Raw genomic sequence first — 24,435 nt, forward strand, 5'->3', positions numbered from 1 at the left:
CTTACTAGCTCTGTTAGGATTAAAGAAGGGCAATTTCAATATCACCGTACTCTTCTAATTCTTTTTTCTTCAGCAGATGTAGGCTATATGGAATGCCAAAGAAAATGAGAGCTTGCTTCTGTCCTGCTGTGTTTCTGATTTAGGGTCACAGGGCTGGATTCTTTCTGTATTTTTCTTGACCACTCTGTCCTGTCCGTGCTTCAGCAGCCATGTGCTTCCATTAGACTTACGGTCGCTGATGTCTAATGGTAGTTTTGCAGTGACTTGGTTGTTCACACTGGATTACTTTGTTTTTTCTGCTGTGTAAAGAACTGAGGTAGAAGCCTGTAATACCCATCTGAGTGGAAATGGGTGACACTGTGTGTGAGCTAGACTGAACAAAAGCAGGAGTTTCATTTACTGAAAAAAAAAAAAGGCAGTTAAAAGTAAACCATGTGGGTGGCACAATTAACTGCTAATCCATATCCCATGTGGCCAGACGTTGCTGAAAACTGCCATGCAAAATGACAGAGCCTTGCTGCTTTTCTTTTTCAGAAGCTCTGAAGAGGGGACTTCAGAGCACTCCCTCCCCATACCCTTCCCAGGTTCATAACAGGCTGAAATTTAAGAGCTTAATTTTCCTTTGAGTAACCTTTCTCCTCTTGCAAATGTGCTGTAGAGCACAAGAGGAAAAATCACGATGGAACCAGGAGTGGTTGTCTACCTGAGGCTGTGTGCCCCCCATTCCCCCAGTGCCGCGTTCCACTTTCACATTCAGTAATCAAAGCAGGCAAGCTACCAGGGAGGTTTCCTCCTGCTATAGTTTCCTTTTGGAAAGGTAGATAATCTGAAAATGCTTGTTAGTGGTGGTACTCATGGGAGGTGGTGAAAAGGAAGCATTTTGTGACAATAGAATGGGTTTGAGAAGGTTAGAATAAAATCATGCTGTATTTCTTTAACCTGTATCTTTACTTTTTTTAGATTGAAACTTTGCAAAATAAAATAAAAAACCTGAGGGAGGTGAGAGGTCATCTGAAGAAGAAGCGACCTGAAGAGTGTGATTGTAACAAGATAAGGTATTTCTTGTGTACTTCAGAGCAATTATTTGTAGTGTGCAACTGTAGCTGATTTATGTCTTCACAGGAGAGATCAGAATCTGTTGTGTTAAGTGGTTGCCTACTTACTATGGCCTTGTATAATGCTTTCTGGGGGAAGTTGGACCGCTGCAGAAGTACAAGGCCCACCTTCTGCCAGGCAGGGGTTTAATTGCCTCTGTGTCGAGTGGTGATGATGTAACAGGACGTGTAACATGGCTTATAAATCAGTTAGTTATGCTCTTGTACTGAAGATGCTGCTATTAGATACCAGAGATTAATATTTTAGGCTGCAGGCTTTTTTCTGAAAACTTGTTTTCCACCAGGGCAAATTCTCAATATAGTGCAGTGTTACACAAATCTGTTTTAAAAAGAATAGTGTGTAAAGGAGTAATAGGGTGGGGAGATGAGAGAATTTCTGCCCATTCAATTTCTTCAAGGCTGGCTATATCATCTCACAGGATGCAACCACTGCAATATTTCGCAGTTATGCCAGGTGGGAGAAGCAGAAATTTAAGAGTTGGTGCAGACTAACTGTATTTTTGTAACCACTGCTGACTTAGTGCACCAGATCTTTTTGTTCCCTAGTGCAGATGAGTTGTGAATTTTAAGTGCAACAGGCAATACTAAAATAGTGATTATGCATTAAGGTCTCTGCATAGTTGGTTTCTCATATAGCCAAATATTTGCAAAATGCCCACCGATTGCATGGAAAGAAGGTTCAAGCACACCTGAGTCCTTCTGGGGAGCAAGCAAGCTCTTGCTCTGCAAATAAGCACGGCAGAAAATCTTTCAAAATCAAATGTTAACCCAAACAGAATTTGCCCCTGAGAAAGCTGTTCAGAAAGAAACCAGGAGCATAGTGATGATAGTGATCACAGAGCAATCTCTGAGGCTGCTGTGAGCCAGATGTCCCCAGGAGTACGGCAGCCACAGTGGCAGTAGCGGTACAAGTATCACAAAAAAAGCTGTACTTGAATGTACTCAAAAACACAAGGCAGCCATGCTATTAGCGGTGGCTAAAGCAGCTTTAACTAAGTAGCCTCTATGAGAGGGTATGGACAGTACTTCTCTGTTCTCTGTGTCATTGGTATAATGGGATGAGTTTTTGAGCGTAACACTTAAATCCTTGGAGGCGCAACATACTCTATGGACACGAGGTACATAGTTGTCATGGCCCATGTGGATTCTGCAATATAGCTTCAGCAACAGATAACTAAAATACAGAGAACATCAATTTCTTGGGTTATGTCAACCCACACATGGAACCCATGGCAAAAAGTGTTTAAAATTAAATCGGTATAATTCTAAATGGCAAATCCCCAAAAAGTTTATATAGTTTTATAATCCACTGCTTTCAAAACTGATGTTAACGAACAACTGAGTTTGTTTAATATATACTGTAACAATTAAGTCATTTTTATTAGTGAGTGTTTTATAGTAAATGTAAAGAATGTTATATTTTTCAGGCCCAATATAGGAAGCACTTACATTTGTGCATAGCATTATTCAGATGAATAATCCCACTGAAATCAATGAAGTTAATGATTTGAGTTATATGTGTTTAAGTGTTTGCAGAACTGCATTGAATTAGGATTTAGCATTTAGGATTAGTTAATGAAATACCCAGTGTCTGTGCAAGATAAAAAAATTGACTGAAGATAGATAGTTCTTTAATAATTTTATTTTGTTAATTTGCTATAAGGATTAAATTTATTAAAGCTCCCAGTAGCATTAAAAGATTTGTTTTGAAGGGAATTTTATTCTGACATCTAACAATTTTGATGTACTGCTTAGAAAATAACATTTATTGAACCTAGTTTGTCTTTGCTGATTTGTGTGGGTAGTAACTTTATCAGTCATAAAACATTGCCATTGACTAAGGCTGTTTTGACTCTCTTAACTCTGCAAACTACACAGAAAGGAAATTTTTGCAAAATCTTGTAAGAGTTTCTGGAGACAGAGCCAAAACAGTAGAGCTGCCCAGCTAGAATGTGTATGTCTGCTTACACCCTCCATATCTCAGAATATATTAGACACGGCTACTGCTGGGACAGTTCCATCCATCTTGTTAAAGTCTTCCTGGAACTTCTAGCTAGTAACAACGGAGAAAAAAAACCCCAACCCTGCAAAGTACAACTGGTATTTAAATTCTTTCATTCGGAAGGAAACCGACAGGATGGTGGTACGTGCTTGTCGTCTTACCATCTGAACAAATCAGTGACTATTCAGTTGAAGAAATGTTGTAATTGAATTATAAGTGTATTGATTTTATCTGCCCCGTGTAGGGAAACAAGAAACGATGACAACTAACACTTCAGAAGTGTAGCTGGAATCATCTGTGGCTACATATTGCAATACAGTGTTAGAGCACCAGATGTCACTGTGCACAAATGATCGAAGGAAAGAAAGAGGCACAACAAGGCCCAGAAGTGCCTGGCCCAATCTAGCAAGGCTGCTTTGTGTTCACCACATACATACACGAATAAATTGAAGGGAGAAGTGACACTGGATTAAACTGCTTCAAATCCAGTACGGAAGTGTGGTATGAACAGGAGCAATTGTCTTTCTGTTGTTCATCAACAATGCTGTTTTTATTTTCCAGTTACCATTCAAAACACAAAAGCAAACTGAGGCACAAGGGATCTAGTCTTCATCCTTTCAAGTAAGTGAAGGACTGTTCCTCTGAAAGAGGAAATGCAAAGACGTTAACATTTGGTCCATGCACACCAGTTACAAGCTAAGCAAAAGTAGCAGTATGTCATTTATCCTGTATAAGAAGAATAAACAGACAGACACCTGGGCAAGGAACTAAGCCCACGTTGAAATGCTTGTAAATTCGAGATAAGGTTCCTGGTTTGGGAAATGTCACATCACAGACTTCAGGCAAGCCCATATAAACCCCTTTGGCTTCTTTTTTTTTTTTTTTCAGTGACATTGAATTGCAAAGAGTTATATTCAGAGACATTTGGAAGAGAAGCCATTTAATTAAAAAATACCAGTTATTTCTTTCCCTCAAAGTAGCTTAATTTATTAGCTGCTTCATTTTTTTTTAGGTGTGTTCAAGTATAACAAAGTCTGCATGACTCTAATGTTTCACGTGTGCAGGAAAGCCCTACAGGAGAAAGACAGGCTGTGGCTGCTTCGAGAGCAAAGACGAAAGAAGAAGCTGCGCAAACTGCTTAAGAGAATAAAAAATAATGACACATGCAGCATGCCTGGTCTGACCTGCTTCACCCATGACAACCAACACTGGCAAACCGCTCCCCTGTGGACACGTAAGGATACTTTAAACTAAGTAATAGGTAGGCGGGTACTGGCTGGGCTAGGATTCTGGGTTACTAGGAGTTACCAATATCAATAGTTACGTAGCCACAGCTACGCAGCCTTCCTCATACTAAATAATCTCTGTTTCAGTGTTGGCATTATCCTTGCACAAAAGGCAAGGGAGTTAAAAACAAAACCAGCTGAAAATAAAACCCTACAGATATTGTGTACGGTACAATTGTGTGTAGTATCTCACCATCTGGAATGTTTCCCAGCCGGAGAAGGCAGGGGAAGCAACTAGCCAAGACGTTGTTTAAATTAGCCATGCCATGTGGGTTAGGTATGCATAGAACAAGAAGCTGATGCTGGAAGGGGCATTCTCTGCTTTGGAGCTCAGGAGTCAGACAGAGTAACTGTCTATGAATAAAGTAATACCGTAAACAGAAAGTAATGAACAGTGCTAAAGACAGCAGCGTGTAGCTTATGTCTTTATAACTCTTCAATTTGCAGTGGGCCCTTTCTGTGCCTGTACCAGTGCCAACAACAACACGTACTGGTGTCTGAGGACTATCAACGAGACCCACAACTTCCTGTTTTGTGAATTTGCTACTGGATTTTTGGAGTATTTTGATCTCAATACCGATCCGTATCAGGTACCTGATCATAGAACAGCTCTAGAAATACATCATTGCTCCTTATTGATGATAAATTGAAGTGGTGCAGGATGTAGATAAGGCCTAAATCATTTAACATAGTATGATTTGGCTTCTTTCCTGTTACAAATAAACCGCATGTATTCCATATATGACAGTTACCAAACTACAGAGCCGTAGTTCCTAACAAGAGTCCCTGTTCATTGCAGCTAATTAATGCAGTGAATACACTAGACAGAGACGTTCTCAATCAACTGCATGTCCAGCTCATGGAACTAAGGAGCTGCAAAGGGTATAAGCAATGCAATCCAAGAACTAGGAACATGGATCTGGGTGAGTGCCTCTCCTATTAGACTCAAAAGCTCCCCAAAAGAAATGGGGCTCTTTCCTACCATTATGAAACTTGTATCAGTCAAAAGCATTTTAGTGTTTATTTATACTAGTAATGTCCTGCTGAGGCTGATGGCTGCACGCTCAAATTTTTGTATTTGTTCAATCTGTGTTATGTAATGTTACTTAAATGAAGAATGATACTTAGAGCATAGTGAGGAGTAATGCTGAGATGCAGGGGAAGGAGATGAGGGAGGAACGAAACTGGTGAAAGAGGGAAAGAATACCCTAATAGCCACTACCAAGCTCATAGGACAACTCAAGTTGGAAGGGACTTCTGGAGGTCATCTGCTCCAAACTTCTGCTCGACGCAGGGTCAGCCATGAGGTCAGACCAGCTTACTCAGGTTTTATCCAGTTGGATCTTGAAAACCTCCAAGGATGGAGACTGCACAACCTCTCTGGGCAACTGGTTTAGCAGTTGAGTTTCAGCATTCCAACTGAAGGCATAATTCTTAGAAACATTTCTTTTGAGACAGTGCAGACCATGCAGCCTTGTGGTAAACCGGCTTAAAAATAACCTTAACTTCAAAAAGGATGCTAGTGCTTAAGCTGATCAGTTTTCCCCCACCTGTGTTACCACAAGGTAGTTGTGCAATAACAGCACATCTAAGAAGGGATGCATTTTGCTACCGAAGGATGGGCTCTTGTAACTATGGATTTCAATTCCAAAAAGCAAAAAAGCTTGAGGACCCCCACCCCAAAAATACTGTTATCTACCCGAGTCCACTAAAGCCCAAAATACTATTTCGGGTCTTATTTAGTACATGCACCACACAGAGCTGTACATTTTGAAATCAACAGGTTTTGGCATTTAAATACACCACTGAAGGACCTTTACAGAAAAGTTTCCAAGATATCTATCCCAATTTACAACCTATTTTACCTAGAATAAGGGATTAAATGCAAAAATAACAGCACCAGTTAACACGTATGGCAATACATGTTAATCTGTTAATATTCTTAGGTCTTTTTTTAAATTGTGCCTTACCTGATGCCTTATTCTGTTGCAGGCAATGGTTAGTAACATTGTTAATTTTTCCTCATCTAGGACTTAAAGATGGAAGCTACGAGCAGTACAGGTACATTTTAAAAGAATAGTGAAATTATTATTCTTAAGTACTACCTTCATGCTAAAGGAGTTAGAGTGTGGGATTGGGAACCACATGGACAGACACTGCCTGGAATGGCATTTGCAAGGTCTTTCCATCCCACTTACTCTGAAATACTGGAGCTGTTTCTATTTCAATGTTACAGCATGTTCTAATCTTTGTAGTCAAAATTCAGGCTGAACTCTCCTCCTTCCTCATCTTTCAGACTGTAATGCTGGTGGTTTTCTTGGTGATGGTTAACTTTTTTTCTCCTTTTGCTGCTTGAAAATTAGGCAGTTTCAGCGTCGAAAGTGGCCAGATGTGAAGAGACCATCATCTGCCAAGTCACTGTGAGTTGGGAGCAGTTCACGAAAAGCTTTTACTTACCTTTCTTTCCTTCACTTCTCCTTTTGCATGCAGCACTTTTTTAACATCATCATCTATTCTCATGGAATGCTTAAGTGGGAAGTCCTCTAAATTATGCAAGAAATATGATACTGCCATCATTATAGACAACTACCGCTGTACAAAACCTCTTGGTACATGTTTTCTGGAATCTAGGAGCATTAAGGTCAAGGCAATTTCAAACTTGAGCAAAGGTGGATGCTCGGTTGAAGAAGCCAGTTATGGTTAACTGCCATTAAAAATTAGAGACCATTATGTCAGTTTTGTCTAAATTTAAACTTGTAGCAGCTACCTAGTGGTCTTTCACACCATCCAGAAAGAACAAAACTGATTGTAATGTCTCAGAGTAGAGAGAGTATTGTGTATTTTCTTGCTATTTACCCAACCACAGCCTCGTGTTGTGAACAGAAAGTAGACTACAAGATAGATCTGTACATTTTGTTGTATTCTGACATTATACTAAAATCTAATTGCTTTTTGCTTACTTAACTGCCCTTTAAAACGTAAGATGGTATTCAGTTCTCAACTTGCCAGAGCCCAAAGGTGAGATACAAATTTAAAGACACGAAAAATAGTTACCTTTGCCACGCCTTACTGTCTCTGAACCTCCTCTCAAAAAGAAGGTTGAGACTTCAGCTCATTAAAAATCATAAGGTGCTCTCAAATTGTGCAGTGAAAAATATGTACAAGTACCTTAATAGGCAGAGTCTAGCATTCTCAACTCACCCAAGAGGATTTGCTCCCTTAATGGTAGCATTTTTATTTCTAGTTGAAGAAGAGATCCAAGACTGGCTTTAGAACCAAAATGAAGCTAGAATTAATGAGATACAAGTTTTGTACAGGTTGAAGTTTCAAGTATCGTTGGATTGTTTCTGTGATACACCTGCTACATTTTTATAGGTGGTCCACAGTGTTTCAATTGTTTTTTCCTGCACGGAACCATGAAAATTATCTTTCTAACTACTTCCTCCTAGAATGTTATACACTAAATCGTGTTTGGTTTATTTTAAAGAGGACAACTGTGGGAAGGATGGGAGGGCTAACCTCCCCCAACCGCTGCACCTCCACGAGGATACAAACTGGCCAGAACTTGAATCCATGTACAGACTAAAGGAAAATGGGTATGACTTCAGAAAGAATTACAATGTTAGCCTGGAGGACTGGATAAGCTTTGAGGCTGAAATAGATAGAATGTTTGCACTGGAGAGTGAATTAAATAGACGCAGTGAAATTATGGGAAATGCTGTCAGAAACACAGGTCTCTGAAATCCACTATTGTACCTGCTTTTTGCTTTGGATTATACCTCACCTGCTTCACCAGGCATTTTACTTCAAGATGACACCACTAACACTGATCCAGGAATTGACAGAAGAGGAAATACAGCCGCATCCCAAAGAGGATTGCCATCCCAAAGTGTACACAAAGACAGCGGAAGTAATCTTAAAACATTTTTCAGTTCAACTGTATCTTCAGATGTCATGAGAAAAGCTTCAAAGCCAAGTAGAACTCTAAAGCAAGGTTTAGAAAACATGGACGCTTTTGCTTCTAACTGGGGTAAAGGTGGAAAAGAACTTTTAAGAGATTCAGGAGTTGAAGCGAGCAGCATTGAATATTCTCAACACCACGATATTTCTCAAATTTCCTCTGAGGATACATTTTAGTTCCCCGTCTACTTGTCCAGCCTATTGACACCTCTAGGAACATTAGAGAAAATCTTGACTAACAGGACGCCAGGTTTTTGGAGGGGTTGTGTAAATATTGATCAATATACTGTTTGAAAATAAATTCCTTCAGGTTGTGAAGAATTTTGTTAATAAAAAGAGTGGAATGCCCACACACCATTTCTCAAAATGTTACTTAATGTTGCATAGTACATTTCAGAATTTATCCATTTTTGAAAGTACTGAAAAATTTCAGTAAATGTACATCTTAAATTTTAATGAAATTGGATTTGTATGACTTTTTTTATGTGGTAATATTATATTGTATGTTCAAAACCAAAACAATTCCTTTGAGAAAGCAGCATTTGCTTAGTAGTGTAACTTTTACATTTATTTTTAAAAAAGGCAGCTCCAAGAAGTTCAATACTTGTAGCCAATAAAGAATAATCTAGTTACAGTTCAGTCTACAAAAAAGTAGATGTTCTGAATGACAGTTACTGTTTAAAGGCTTTTAAAGGGAAAACCCCATCATTTTACGAAGGAAGCACAGTGTACAGAGCCTATTTGAGTATTTTCATAAAGACATTATTAAATACATTGCAGTACAGGCACTAGCGGTGATATTTGTATTTATAATTTTTTTTCATGTTAACCTGCTACCTGTTTTAAAGGCACACGCAGGAGGGAGCTCCCGTGACAGACTCGACCAACTGTGGCCTTCACTCTTAACAAAGAGGTACTTTTTTTTCAAAACACAAACTTAACATGCATTTCTAGAAACACGGTGTAAAGATACATCACAGAAATTATTTTGATACCCTTCCTGGTTTTGCACGTTAGGAAATTCAAGTGGAATTACTTCACAAGGGATACAGATCTCTGGTACCACGCCCCCATACTCAAAAAATATACTTGAGTGTTTTCTTTTTCCTCTGTTCCTAAATTGAAGAAGTGGCAGCGGGGTCTTTCATTGTATGTGCTATATAGTAAAACTAGGCCTGAGCTTGTATTTGTATCACACGTAAGTCAAATACACTTCCCAAAATTTTCTTGCAAGTTTTTGTTAATTATGGAAGTAATGTATGATTGCCTGTCTTAATCTAGCCACAGATTTTGTTTATAACCTGTCACATATTCACGGATTATCAGAAACATCTGCTAGACGATGAGATCCTGGATCGATACAAAAAAGTAAAAAATACTGAATTTAAACTCACCAATAGAAACACGTTTTTTCTGCTTTCCAGAGAAAAGTGTTAGCTGTCTACCGTTCCCAGTGAGTATGCAGAAAGAATACTAGGTTAGATGAAAAAAAAAAAATTGCACTTACCTTTTTTTGTGTTCAAGCCTATAGTCTTTGACAAGATGGGGCGTGACTATCAAAATCCTGCACGGCCAGCGGTACCGCTCCTGTTACATGTCAGTCAGAAGGCTGAAAAGTTACCACGTCCCTTTACACAAAATACTGAGCTGTGGGACTCGTATGTGACCCAAAAAGCAGCTGTTATTTTATGAAAGGCGGGTTGTTGCCAAGTTACAGGGAAAGCTACCACCTCTTCTCCTCTCAGCTCTGCTAAAGACTGCTATTTAAATTGAAAAAGACAAATTCCACTCTGTCAATGCAACTCTAGTTGCTAAATGGGCCTCATAGGTGGAAGGTCTAAGTTGTTACTCCCTTAGCTTTTACGGCCAAGTAGGAAAAACTTTCAATCGTTTGCTATAATAGCTTTCCTCAGTAATTGCACTGGATTTTCTCTGACCTTTCCAGGATACAGTTATCAGCCTTAGAGTATTAGACAGCTAATACACTATGTCACCGAGTTCTGATTTTAAATAGAAACCTTTATTTACATTATTATTAACATCCAAACACAAAAATCAGAAGAGCAGTAATACCTTACAACCAACTCTTTTATAAATCAGTCCCCATGATTTTTCTGTTTTGCAACATAAAGATATTTCAAGCAATACTTAATGTAAACTAAACTTAAATGCAGTTCTCAATACTGTATGCCTTCTCCTGAGAATTTTTTAAAATATTGCTCTCAGAATTACATGGTTTCATACTTGCTGTATCATTCAGTCATCTGGTAGTCTGCACATAAAGTCTGAAATAAAATGTGTGCTAATTGGTACAACATTCAAATAGTTTTGTCTTATGACTGAAAAAATGGTCCTGGTTTTCTAACTTTAAAAGCAGTGTTTTAGGCCAAGATTGGAAAAAAATACTACACAAGAATTTTATAAAAACATGGTTTCTGTGATCAAAAGAGTAACAGAGACATGCAGCAAAACAACGGTCAGAGGTGGTTGTACTAGCCAATTGTTCTCTTACTGTTGACAAATGTTACACAGATTGTTTTTAAAAACTTTCAGAAAAATCCGCTGCTATAGAACCAAAACAGAATTGGTGGAGATACGAAATGTCAACAGATTTCAAGGTCAGTTTTATTTACTGCAGTAGGTAAGATTTTCAAACTAGATGTAGTATGTAGGATCAGTGCTGCCAAGAAAGATGTCATCAATGCGTTTTAAAAGTGCCCCCCTGCCACCCTTTAATCAAGTTTAAACTAAAAATCTTTGGATTCAGCAAAAAAGCAGGTACTGGAAAGCTCCAACATTCTAAAGACAGATGAGAAAATGATGATCCTTTATAACATCAGCCAGGTACCAGTTATACACAGATGTATAAATAGAATCACTCATTTTAAAAAAAATGAAAAGGGCACGACATATAAAGTAGTATACAGTCTAAGAGCTCACCTAATGAAAGCAATCAGGGTTTGTAGTTTCCATCAATATAATGAACAACTACAAAATACAAAGATTGTTCTACTCTCATTTGATATTAAAAGCAAGGGATCGTTGCCTTTCAACTTCAGTAGGCAGCACTTACTCAACAAAGAGAGATGTTCTAAGAAATAAAAGAGAAGATAAAAGTTCCTTATCCTTAGGCTTTTAAAAGTTTTGCATTAAAAAACACACGTGAATTGGACTGAAGGTGTCAAATGAATACTATCACCTAATCTATACACTCCGTACTAATTGCAGAGACAGGGCTGCATAAAGTAGATCGACTGAATCTCCATTCCCTTTGGAACACAACTGGCTGTACGCTAAGGATGAACTTCTGGAGAATATTTCTAGTTCAAGTTACTTCTATTAAAATGGAAGATCACTGAATATTCTGAACAATAAAACCACCTCTTGCTTACAGTACCAAGAAGAAGCAATCAAGAACACAGATTATTTCTTTTTTTTTTACTCACTTGGGAGAAGTCAGTTTTCCATTACACAGTGAACAACAGAACAAAAGCACCACACATCTTAAACATTGCTGGGTTGTCCCTTGTGGAAGTTGAGAGGTTTGACTCGTCGTAACTGCCCGACACTGGAAAAACTGCAAAGGGATCTTCATTTCAAGGAACCAAAATAGAGGGCGGGGGGGAACCTATCAGCAAATAATAAATTTGTAACCAGACTTAATACTGATATGAGAGAAACCTGCTTAGAAAATACATTCATTGCTATTAGAACAATCCAATGAGGTGCAGACATTTGGTTAAAGTGTGGCTTAATATCCTTAAAGATTTCTGGATGTCATGTAACAACAAGTATTTTGCAACAGACAAACTTTTTCGAGGAACATTTAGAGTTCATTAAAATTGACCAAAAAAGACACAATCCAGATTCATCAACTGAAAAGGCAACATATTATAGACAGACACAACCGTCATGACAAGTCGCTAACATCTTACAACGCAGAGCCTTTTTGTCAAATTGCCTTATGCAAAAAGAAAGGTAACAAAGTGCTCACAGGTGGAGAAAGCATTTAACAACTGGTCTTTTATAAAAAGCTATATGTTAAAGATGTAAAAATAAATGAAGTGTTGAAGACCAAAGAGGAGAAAGTATTTGGGCCAAAGTCACCCAGCTTCAAAGTCCTTAAATTTATTTAAAAAAAAAAAAAAAAAAAAAAAAAATCTATTTGGACCTCAACTACACTGAGTTTACAGAAATCAATTTTGTTAAATATTTAGCTTCACAAACTCTGCAAAAACGAGTTAGTGACCTACAAAAGTCATATATATAATACATTATCTTAAAGATCATATTTACAAAATTTATTCACAAAAAGACTGCAAAATTCTGATTCAGACTGCAGTGCCTTGCCTTGAGTTTTCTGAAGTTATTTTCAAAAAGATGAAAGATTATTGCTCTAATTTCCATACACAGAAAACATTACATTACGCAGTCTTTTCAAATAATTCTTAAGAGATTGTGTCTGAGAAGGAACATGAGTACACCCTACCTTCATATTAAGTCCTTATCAAAGATATTGCATTAATCCATTATATAGTCTTTTATAAAGTGCACTCAGCTGCACATCAATATGTAAATATTAGTCACAATTGTGTTTAAATAATTTAAATTTATTATCCTCTCTTTTTACCCCTTGGCTTCAATGGACAGGATTTTGGATGAGTATGTGCCAATTCATTTTGCACGGCTACTTTGCTTGGGAAATCCTGACTCTTGGGGGCAAGAGATTAAAAGCAGCATTTATATTCAGGAATTAATACAAAAGAGTCAAGGCTAGGAACTACATTCTCTGTCAGATATCATTACTAGAGAAATCAGAAAATTCTTATCACCGTGACTTCTCCAGGCACTTCTGTCTGCCTGTAGTTGAAGGGCTTTGGATAGCTACAGTAAATAGATAAGGTATACCAGGAGCCTACCCATCAGATCTACTCAAATGCCATTGCCAAATTCACATTGCTAGAGGCAGAGCGCCAAAAATATTTATGACCCTTTTTGTACACCACAATATACAGTAATACAGAGACTGCTTCCACTAAAATGTTTTTTTCTTGGGGTTGTTTTTTCCCCCCTCTGAATGAAGTAACTCAGGACATCACGGTGATTAACAGGAAAAATCACTTGTTTCTGTAAGGCCAGTGCTAGTTGCCGTGAAGAATGCGTAGCTTTCCTTTGTAATACTAGTGCATCATTAATACAGCGCATTCTTGTCTGAAGATACGGTTCTAGGTGTCAGCAGTATTTCTGTTAAAGAAAAGAAGAAATCGTCAGAGAAGAAAACACCTTTGCTGAAAAAACTAGTCAACATGCTGCATTTTGACGAGGAAAGTACTGACAGTCAATTTCTAAGCGGAAGAACAGCATTTTAGTGCTCCACTTCGAAGCTAAATCTGTAGAAGAGAAATGCTGTCCCAGAATTTCCTAAACACGTTATTTGGGTATCTTCACTGTATGACACGTGGGTTTGGAAAACCTGACATTTCACCTTCATTTTCCCATCTTTATAAAAGGTACTTGTTGTATCGAAGTCCTCCAATACCTTACTTATCCCCCAGAAGTCCTCAGGTTATTTTGGCTGCTTCCTTAGATACTTTAGACAAAATTTCATGAGGTACTTTCTAGTTGAATAAATTTAGCTTATCTCAGTGTTAGTTGCTCATCCCTTGGCATTTTGTGGAAAGGTGACAGCAAAAGTGTACTTAGTATTTCAGCCTTCTTTGCAGTGCCTGTTATTAGCTCATTTTTCCCTTAAATCAGGGGCCTAAATTTTCCACAGTTTCTTGCAATGCATACACAAGCTATTCTTGCCCTATTATATAAGGGCAAGTATCATCATCAGCTTCTGCCAGAAGGAGGATACTGTGCTACCAGGATTCTTGGTCTGACTCATGAGAGCTATTATCTATAATCCTTTACATCTGCTGAAGATGCTTTTCACAATCTCCATGTTTTGCTCTCTGGGGTTTCTCCAGGCTCTGAAGTATTTAAGCATCCTTTGTGCAGTTTAAGCCTTGATCCTACCTATGATACTTCAAAGGCAACAGCTAATCACAGCATACAGCTTGGGTTCATTGTGGATTTGATTTAAATATCATCAGAAATAAGGTATCTCTTGGGACATACAAATGGTAGGTCCACAGATGTGTATACAAACAGGATAACCAAGAACGGGATTGTGCCAGAGGAATGGCTTGACGCAAATTGTACTCAATGGAAAAAGAGTCAACTTTTCATCAGTCTTTATGTACGACGTACCTGGTCTGGACCCATAGGCATCCCTGACATAGGCATGGTATTAATATTCATCTGTCCAATATGGCCACTGCTGCCATTCATGTGCATCATACTGTATGCTGCTGGACTGCCTTGATGGCTGAACTGCTGCTGGGGGAAAGAACTGAAGCACAAAAGGACAACTAAAATTACCTTCCAAGAAGTTTACACATTGATATATTCCTCCCTGCACCAGCTGCCAACACGTGAAAGAGAAAACGATTTTTACATCTACTTGTTTCAATCTAATACCTGTTTAACGTAGAGAAAGAAATTTCCCTCCCAAAAGGAACCTTGAATTTTTAGATACACGCAGGTGTATGTGTATGCATTTCCCACTGTAACCTTTTTGGAGGCTTCTGTTAGGGCTGTACTGTGCATTGTAATACTATTCTGAACTTTTGTACTTCTCTCTAGGTTATTTTTTCAATATTCAAAGACTGAATGTTGCTTCCAGTTACAAAGATTGCAGAGGTCCAATATGAATAAATGGAGCTAAGCGTAAGATACATTTAATCAGTCTATTTCCTAAACCAGAGCAGGATCAAGGACAATACAGACACTAGAGAGAGAATTATTTTTCCCTCTTCTAAATCCTTTTCCGACTACAAGCTATTTAACATAGCTTCTACTTTCGACCAAAGACAATTTTTGAGCCACAGGTTATAACTGAAGTTCACCTGCTCCTGGCCATGCTTCCTGACGGCCAGCCCTTCATCTCGGGGGACTGGTACATTGTTGCTGTCTGAGGATGCTGCATCATAGGATTCTGGGAAGGTCCAATTCTTGATGACATCATTGGGTTGGGAGGGCTTGATACTCTGCTAAATGCAGGATCGGGTTGTTGGCTTATTCCTTAAAAGATGAAGGACAGACAATATACGTCAGTTATCATCACCTAGTACTTTTAGTTTATCTTCTTGCAATGATGGGAAAGGAAAAAGTCATCCTTTTTTGTAGAAGTATTTTCCATTTTTCAGAATGATTGGTATTTAGGTAGTTTGGATTAATAATAAATGAAGAAAGCTAAAAGAACACCAGACAGACAAAAAAACCCATGTTAGTACTAGTACCATAATTAGGTGGATAGGGGAATTGCTGTGGAGGAACTTGAGCCATTGGAGGGCCTGTCAAAGCACTATCCATGCTTCCCGAGGCAGTCACATTTGGTGGTGGACTGAAGGCCTGAGGTTGCTGTTGCTGCTGCATCATCATTGCCATCCTCTGTTGTCTAAAATGATGACTTATTAGCTCCCTGTTACGCTGAGCCACCATTTGAGCATTAAGAAAACCTTGCTGCTATCCCCCAAAGAAAAGAAAAAGCATATTAGAAAACACTTTTACAAATGAAATCATGTCAGAGTCAATCAAACCACCTACATGCTTTCTAACTCTAGACCCGGCATATCCATTACCAGAACAGAACGTTAAGAAAACCCACAGCCAGCACAAAAACCATCAAAATACCAGACAAAGGTTTTCATTAAGTTGTCATTAGTGCTAAACAAATTATAAAGTAGATTAGCTATCATATCCTACATGGAAAAGACTATTGGCACACTGTATTGATAGCATGACCTAATGAACAAATCCCTCTGAAATCTCATGAATAAGAGAGGAAAAAAAAACCCCTTTTTGAATTGTACAGGGGAAAAAACCAAAACAAAAAGGAATGCTGTGGAACCATGAAAGAAGGTCCAAATTCTAAACAGATGTGTAAAAGGTGTGTCTATTTAAAAAGTATGTTTCAGATGGCTAGCGCAGCAATTACTTACCTGTGATCCCACCTGTGGCTGCATAACTGGTCTCATCACTGAGGCATTGCCACTGACCGGATTTTCCATTTTCATTTCAAGCGCTTGACGGGTCTGATTCATAAACTTGGAAAAAGACATTTTAGCACTATTAGCTTGAAAATACCAGTATCTGAACAAAGTAATGGCAACTCCTCCAAAAAATCCATTCTTTAGAGACCTCTTGAATCCATAAAGTGCAATGGTTAATTTTTGCCTTGTTTGATGTACCTGAAGTACCAGACTATTTGGTTAGGCAGCTCAAACACACACAAAAAGAAAAACCCTCCAAACAGTGCAGCACTAACTGGCTTTATTTTTTTCTTCCCTTGAAATTAGCGCTTTTTAAGAATAAATATATAGCAGACTATCAATTGTTCCAAGTCATGTTTTGGGCAGAAGGGTATAACCACTAGCTTTGCTTAAAATAATAAAATTCTGTCTCCTTCCCTCTCCATCACAAAACCCCAAAGCCATACAGATTGAATTACTGTCACAGAACAATCGAGAGAGCACAGTATTTCCTAAGGATTAAACGTTGCCATTCCATGTCACACAGCACTATCTCAGTTTTCCGAGTTTTATTTGTACATTGTATTTGATATCAGGACTGCATTTTCACATGGGGAATTCAATGCTGAAATCGCGCAGCAATTTTTTAAGCAGTGCTTTCAACCCAGTGTTAAGACCTACGTGGCTGTATCTACTCTCTCACCTTTCATCCTAAGAAAATACCTAAAATGACATCAAATCAATAAATGAAAAGCAAACCCATATTTCAATAAGCCCAAATGATTAGTCAGAAAACATAGTGAAAAAGAAGTAACATTTGGTTTACAGGAGAAATGCAGCTGCCCATTTAATGATATTGGTGTGATTCCGAAAAAATACTAGATCTGAATGTGGATAAAGAGATCACCCAGAGCTACGTCGTACCAGAGTACTGTTTGAAGTAGCAATAATGTTGTGTGCTGCAGGAACCAATCCAATCTGTAGCTAAGGAGGCTGATGAAGGAGAGACTTGTCCTAAAAAGGTTCTTTCACTCCTACAGCCATTAGGCACTCAGCGTGAAAAGCACTGTGAAATGAAAGATCCGTCCTTTCAATCGCCTGCTGTAATGTCAATTTTCGTGTTCATGAAGCAACACAATTTGGTGTGCACCTTACTCCATTCCAAAACAAGAAGAAAGTGTAAACACGGGAGCAAAAGATTACCTGCTGCCCCTGAAGCCTCTGCTGGAGCTGCATGCGGAGCTGCTTTGGTGTATTGGTTCGAGGTCTCATCACATTTGCTCTAGGATGCATACTCTGAAGTGGGAAATTGCTCTGTTGGCTCATCTGATTAATCACTGAATTAAAGGATGGCTGTTGTCCCTGAATGTTACTAAAACCTCCTGGCATTGCTGCCCCTTGCCCTTGGTAGGGCTGACCATATAACGAAGGCTTCTGGTCAATCATAACTGAAGACTCCTGACCTTGAAACGAATCTTGTTTCGGTTCCAAAGCTTGTCCCTTCAACAGATACAAAAGCGTTTTCACTAGCAGTATATTCTTTAAGTAGGAATTCCTAAAGAAACAATAAAGCTAACACAGCATAGAACAACCAATAGTTTCTTGGGTAGAACATAGCAGGGACAGATTACTATTAGTTTTGTCTCCAGACAAATGAAACAGTAGAAGTTATTGTTAATAATTTTTTTTTAAAATCAGTTCTGCTGCACACTGCTTACACAGGCAGACCAGGATCATTATTCAAGCCCTTCCACACTTTTAAACTGCTGTTTGTACAAATGACAGTGTGATTTTGTGGTTTTTAGCAAGTTCCAAATTATTCATGGAATTTTTTTTTCCTATTTGCTAGCCATACAAATTCAAGCTGGAACTGGAGGAGATGGAAGTGTCCTACTCACTAACACGTCATTGCCAGTTCAAATACTTCACAGCCCATGCTCAGCTGACGACTGTTTACTAAAGAAACCCAACACAATTCTCTGCTTATAGAATTATAATGATTTGCACCCAGAAAAAAAAACCTGTATACCAAGGCATATTACAATAAACTTAGATAAGAAGATGCCATTTTATGCTTTTGTAACGCACAAGAAATTTAATCAATACTGAGCTTCTCCAGTGAAAATCACTACTCAATGTAGATGCTTCCAAAGGCAGGTTTAGGAAAATGAAGACAAGGAAGTGAGGAGACAGAGTGAGTGAGGAGGCCCTCTTCACTTTCTTTTCAAGTAATAAAATAATACAGGTTTTTGGAAGATAAATGGCCAAAATCTCTGTTTACGTACTTGGTTTACAAGATCAGGAATTCCTAATGCTCTGTCGATTTCTTCCAGGCCTGTGACATCCGTGTTACTCAGCAATGTGTGCAGCTGATCCAAAAGTGCCCTTTCATCATTCTGGCCTTCCATATTCGGTGCCGGACATAAGAGGTCATCCAAAGAGTTTCTAACTAATTGTCTATAAACACAAAAACATTACAACCATTATGGACGATAAAGGCATATACATAGTTTTTATATAATATATTGACCTGGAGATGATTAAGTACTATAATCACCCAGAAGACTGAAGTAAGACTTAAGAACTTCAGTCCCAAATTTAGGTCCTAAAATATCCAGTCAACTGCCACGTATCCTTGAACACACGTAAATTCTGTTTCCTCCTGGCTTCTGCATGTGCCACAGAGACACGGTTTCAGATTTTCCCACCCCTTTTCTCCATGCCTCCCAACTCAAGGATGGACTGATTTTGTTAGCAATGCCTTTTGTGAAGCTGGGTTAAAAGATATCCAGTGTCACATCATCAGCAGAAATGGAAATAGATTCTGACTCCAGTCTGTAATCCCCACTGTATATGCTGCATTAATTTTTTTTCCCCGGTCTTAAATTCTTCTGACAAACAGTGAACAGTTGTATTTAAACTTATCTTAAAACCTTCCCCAATTCTACCTGTTTTGTGAACCCCGCGATGCTTGCTCCATGGACAGCATGTTGTCAGGCCACGATCCTGGTTGGTTAGATGGTCCGGGCTGTCCATACGGATTCCCCCCGATGCTAATGTTTATCTCATTTGGCCCTGCAAGGTAAAACATTTGTGTGTTTTTTAAAAAGCAAAAGGTGTCATCTTGCTCTCCCAGTGTTCACATAAAGCATTGTGGATGATCACACAAATTGTCAAGCAGCTTCATGAGCTTTCCATTAGCATGTTTTAAAGTGCATACATACATAAACTCACACTCAAGATAATCTCAGAAATCTAATAGACTACAGATTTAAACACGGCAGTGATCTAAAGCTGCTACCCTGTTAGAGCAGAATTGCTATTTCTAATCCTTAAGCCCCTAAAATAGGCACTTGACAGATACAGCAACTGTACATCCCAAAAAAATGAGTTTTCTGGACAATGAAATCTGGGTACTAGCAAATATACATTGTCATAGTGACATCAACAACATTTAGCATTTTAAATTCCAAAACAGGGTGAAAATCAAAAGAAACAGAAGGTACGTAACATTTTGCTCTTTGGCAGTACGGCCTTCCTTCTACCTATTCAGAGACATACAGCACTACATAGAAGAGTTTGTGTCATCCCATTATTTCCCGATATTTGTAGGAATCACCCAGCAATAACGATTTCTAGGAAGCAAAGCTGAGGTATTCTGACTTAGGACTGCATGAATTTCTTCCTGATTTAGCCTTATATCCACATGTCACATTGAAACAGTAAGTCTAAGAGAACTGGTAACAGCCCTGCTAGCCTTCTATGATAAAAAAGGAAAAAAGGAGTGCCATTGGATTTCGGCCCTTTTTGGGCATGCTGGCATTGGCACATTAGACAGGACAATTTCAGCTCTAGGCTAAACCTTTGTTAGAGATATAGAACAGAAAAAAACCACAGGCTTTAAGACTCTTCATATTTTAGACATGCAGCTTATTTTCTCCCATGCAAACATGAATAGTTAAAAGAGAAACTGTATTTACAATGCGGTTTTATATGAAATTTGGATACTCCATATGAGAAGAATTTTGAAATACTTAAGAAAAAGCTTTAAAAACCCCGATTACCAAGAAGTTAACAGGGAAAAAAAAAACTTTTATCAAGTACAATGAATTAAATTAATCAGGATACTAGTATCTTCAAATATCATCATAGATGGCATTTAGTTCCTGGAATTTAGCAGAGAAGTACCGCACTAAAGAAATACACAGAAACTATCCCCCTGAAATCTGGAGACTCAGCATGAATTATCTGTGTATGAAACACACAGATATCACCAGAAGAAAACAAAAAGAACACCAAAAAGTCATCAAATGTCCCAGTCAGTGAACAATAACAGTCTTTACCTCAAAAAGCCTTTGGATGAAAAGCGAGTATTCTGCCAAAACCGAGAAGATTCTGATGGTGAATGCTTACTAAGGAACTAGTGAGATTGTGCGAGGTAGGACAACAAAAAGTAAAGAACTTACTCATGTGGATCATTTGCTGTTGTAGCATTGGTCTTGTACCGGGCATGCTACTGGAGCGAATGGGCAGCCCAGACATAGAGCCACCCACCGTGGGTCTGGGAAGGGACGCACCAAACTCGGGTCCTGGTCTCAACATCGAAGCAGAACTTGCAGGTTCCAATCTGTTCACCTTTGAGTTTGGCAAACCCCAGTCTCCTGACTGATGCTGATTCATCGCTACATTTCTGTTGGGAGCACTTGCTATAATGAAGAGCAGAAAATACGGTAACTTTTCATCTAGAATACATTACATATTTCGGTTTTAGAATTATTTTTCTGGGGTTTTGTTTTGTTTTACCAACAAGGATACCTGCCAATGACAGAGCAATTCACTGAACTCCTACAAAAGCATCTAAAGCTTACCATGCCAAGTTCTAAATCATCAAACAACTATATTAATCTAAATATATTTAAAAATATTAATGACTGCCATCGTGACTTGTTCTTGCTTCTATATATCAAAAACATATGTGACATTCAAAACTCGAAATAGTAAAAAATAATTTAACTACTAAACAAAAGTAAAGTACTGGTAATATTACACAGAGGGTAAAACAGTTATGTTCTGATAATTTTAGCTAGGTATAATAATTAAAAAGTATTTATATGCTGACATTAAAATTAGTATTCTTTAACATTAAAGTTTCTTCTAACCAAAATTCGTACTATAATCTTGCAACATTTTTTACATAAAAGCCTTTTCCTTTACAATGAGATCTATTTGTACACAATCAACAAACCCAGATTTGCTCCATAGTTTTCCTGGTTTTCAATCCTTCTCGGACTTCCACCCATCAAGTTTTGCTTTTGTAACATGGAGAAGGCATTGACATTCCTCACTGGAGCACTTGAGCCCACAGGGCTGTCTAAAGACATGGCTCGGTTGAAAGGTGGGCGGGTAGTCTGCATGGGCTGGGGACTCCTCATACCTGTTAAAGAATTAAAAGATGCATGCAACTGTACGTTTTAAATAGAAAGTACCATTAATGACTTAAGTAAGTCTGATCTATTTATGGGCACATATATTTGACCTTACCAGGAATAGTTATTTTGCTTATGTTCTCACTACACAAATCACATTTTGAGTACATAGTTAGGACCTTTTACAGGAAAAGCCAAATGCAGTTCCCTTTGGCCCTAGACATAAAAAGCTTCATTTTAATTTAAGTTCTGTAATGAACCATTGTGCTGGTTTTGGCTGGGATGGAGTTAATTTTCTTCACAGTAGCTAGTATGGGGCTGTGTTTTGGATTTGTGCTGGGAACAGTGTTGACAACACAGGGATGTTTTAGTTGTTGCTGAGCAGTGCTGACACAGAGTCAAGGCCTTCTCTGCTCCTCACCCCACCCCACCAGCGAGCAGGCTGGGGGGGCACAAGAAGCTGGGAGGGGACACAGCCGGGACAGCTGACCCCAACTGACCAAAGGGATATTCCACACCATATGGCGTCATGCTCAGCATATAAAGCTGGGGGAAGAAGGAGGAAGGGGGGGACGTTTAGAGTGATGGCGTTTGTCTTCCCAAGTCACCGTTACGCATGATGGAGCCCTGCTTTCCTGGACATAGCTGAACACCTGCCTGCCCATGGGAAGGAGCGAATGAATTCCTTGTTTTGCTTTGCTTGTGTGTGTGGCTTTTGCTTTACCTATTAAACTGTCTTTACCTCAACCCACGACTTTTCTCACTTTTACCCTTTCAATTCTCTCCCCCATCCCGCTGGGGGGCAGTGAGCGAGTGGCTGTGTGGGGCTTAGTTGATGGCTGGGGTTAAACCATGACAACCATGTTTTTAACATTTTGAAACACACTAGTATTACAGACTGCTTGATATATATGGGTGGACTGCCCAGCCTTTGGATAACTCTGACATGGAGATAGAAACAAGTCAAATGGTTCTGTTTGGAACAGGTTGAATCCACATGCAGTGTGTTCCTAAGCACAGTGTAGTACGTGGACTAATAAACCCAGAAATCACTGTGCTCCACAGCCAATAGTGTCAGTGGCCTTACGTGTTCTTGTACCTGTTTTTACATTTTTCATTTTCCATGTTTCACCACCTTAGGTTACCTCAGCAACCTATTGCCCTATATAATTAAGAGATGACCAACGTTATAAAAGGAAGTGACAACTGCAATGACGCTGGTCTATTAGCAAGGTTATCTTTCCCTCCTACTCAGCTTCCTACTAAGGAAGGGCATTCCTTTCAATGTCGAGGAGGAGTACTGATTAGAATTTGCAGGCCACAAGATGTTTTTGCATAGAATAAGTGGGAAATCACAAGCTTGCCACCAATCCCATATTATTTCCCAAGTCATCTGTAAGGAACAAAAATTCTCAATTTTAATTTACAACTCGCAAAACATTTTTCCTGATGTCTTGTCTCTGAGAAATCTACATTAGACAAACCCAGAAGAAACCATAAAATAAGGAACTGAAGTTAACATTATTCATTGTGTGTATAGTAGATGAGTGCTGTCAAGACAGCTAATAGTGTACATAATAGCCTATGAAAGCATAATTAGCCATTTTGCATTACATTTGTCCTTGAAGAGATAGAAGATCAAGAAAGTATTCTCTAAGGATTTGACGATGCATTATGGTTACATCAGGTAAGAAGAAAACCCTAATTTTCAAACCAAAGTGATACTAGATGAAATTCCTTACCCAGTAGGGCATTTCCTTGAAATAATGCTTGCTTTGTTCCAAGGTTATTTCCATTTGCAGACATAGCATTACTGTAAAACTCTGAGCTAGTTAGATCACCTAGAATTGCATCCAAATTATCCAAGTCTCCACTCATCTGAAAAAGACGCAGTAAAATACCAAGGTTATTTACTATCATATGGCTATCCTTCAGCTTTTATTTAGCTCCTCGCTAATCTTAAAAGATATAACTGGGAGACAAATGTTTTAGTTCACTGACAGTACCTTGGACTCTCTCCCAATTTCCAAAGAACTTCAGATATCATTTAGCTACATTTTTTTTAGAGTATTTCACTTGGCTAATTTTGAGAATTAGGAGAAACTGGCGGTACACATAAATAAAACGAAAAGGACCTTTGAATATAAACATTTCAGTCATCACAAATTACAAAGATAAAAACACTAATGAGAGCACACAACGTCAAGAATGTGTACCATTCAGTGATAAATAATGTATTTGTCATACACAAAAAGCCTAATTTGATCACCGGTAAACACAACAACACATGAAAAGTACCCACAGATTTTTCTGGCCAATTGGAGCCCTAACCTTCTTTAAAAATTTGTCTTTAAATCAGATGCAGCTTTAACAGAAAAAGAATTGCATATATAGTGGATTCATATCTTCACAAAACAAGCTTCTCTGAATATGTTAATTAGATCTCAGGAGCAAGGACTGAAACTACGCATTGGGTATTATTACACAGTTGTTAGTGACTTTTCCGTAAGTGGTACTCAAAAAAATGTTATAAGGTGTTTCATTTATAGTCAGCCATTAGCTAATAGA

The 24,435-nt window shown here is 38.5% G+C and overlaps 2 protein-coding genes across 14 annotated transcripts in view; one reads left to right on the top strand and one right to left on the bottom strand.

Annotated features, from left to right (window-relative positions):
• The window catches only part of SULF2 (sulfatase 2), a 169,392-nt gene extending 158,712 nt beyond the window's left edge, over positions 1-10,680 (top strand). For 10 of the 11 annotated variants that reach the window (XM_076351662.1, XM_076351666.1, XM_076351664.1 and 7 more), the window contains 8 exons: positions 961-1,055; positions 3,679-3,738; positions 4,182-4,351; positions 4,851-4,993; positions 5,203-5,326; positions 6,434-6,464; positions 6,767-6,823; positions 7,891-10,680. In XM_076351662.1, the coding sequence (XP_076207777.1) occupies positions 961-1,055; positions 3,679-3,738; positions 4,182-4,351; positions 4,851-4,993; positions 5,203-5,326; positions 6,434-6,464; positions 6,767-6,823; positions 7,891-7,921 (711 nt within the window). In that variant the 3' untranslated portion in view covers positions 7,922-10,680. The remainder of the gene's footprint in view (positions 1-960; positions 1,056-3,678; positions 3,739-4,181; positions 4,352-4,850; positions 4,994-5,202; positions 5,327-6,433; positions 6,465-6,766; positions 6,824-7,890) is intronic. The other variant, XM_076351672.1, reaches the window with a different exon arrangement.
• Positions 10,681-12,512: 1,832 nt separating this feature from the next.
• Positions 12,513-24,435, bottom strand: part of NCOA3 (nuclear receptor coactivator 3) — an 86,080-nt gene continuing 74,157 nt past the window's right edge. For 2 of the 3 annotated variants that reach the window (XM_076351661.1, XM_076351659.1), the window contains exons 14-24: positions 23,610-23,745; positions 21,687-21,875; positions 20,908-21,147; positions 19,390-19,516; positions 18,727-18,898; positions 17,645-17,941; positions 16,412-16,516; positions 15,710-15,935; positions 15,317-15,491; positions 14,619-14,760; positions 12,513-13,607 (exon numbers count right to left, since the gene is read on the bottom strand). In XM_076351661.1, coding sequence (XP_076207776.1) covers positions 13,596-13,607; positions 14,619-14,760; positions 15,317-15,491; positions 15,710-15,935; positions 16,412-16,516; positions 17,645-17,941; positions 18,727-18,898; positions 19,390-19,516; positions 20,908-21,147; positions 21,687-21,875; positions 23,610-23,745 — 1,821 coding nt within the window. In that variant the 3' untranslated portion in view covers positions 12,513-13,595. The remainder of the gene's footprint in view (positions 13,608-14,618; positions 14,761-15,316; positions 15,492-15,709; positions 15,936-16,411; positions 16,517-17,644; positions 17,942-18,726; positions 18,899-19,389; positions 19,517-20,907; positions 21,148-21,686; positions 21,876-23,609; positions 23,746-24,435) is intronic. The other variant, XM_076351660.1, reaches the window with a different exon arrangement.

Source organism: Aptenodytes patagonicus, chromosome 14, assembly GCF_965638725.1.
Source record: "Aptenodytes patagonicus chromosome 14, bAptPat1.pri.cur, whole genome shotgun sequence".
NCBI classification, from domain to species: domain Eukaryota; kingdom Metazoa; phylum Chordata; class Aves; order Sphenisciformes; family Spheniscidae; genus Aptenodytes; species Aptenodytes patagonicus.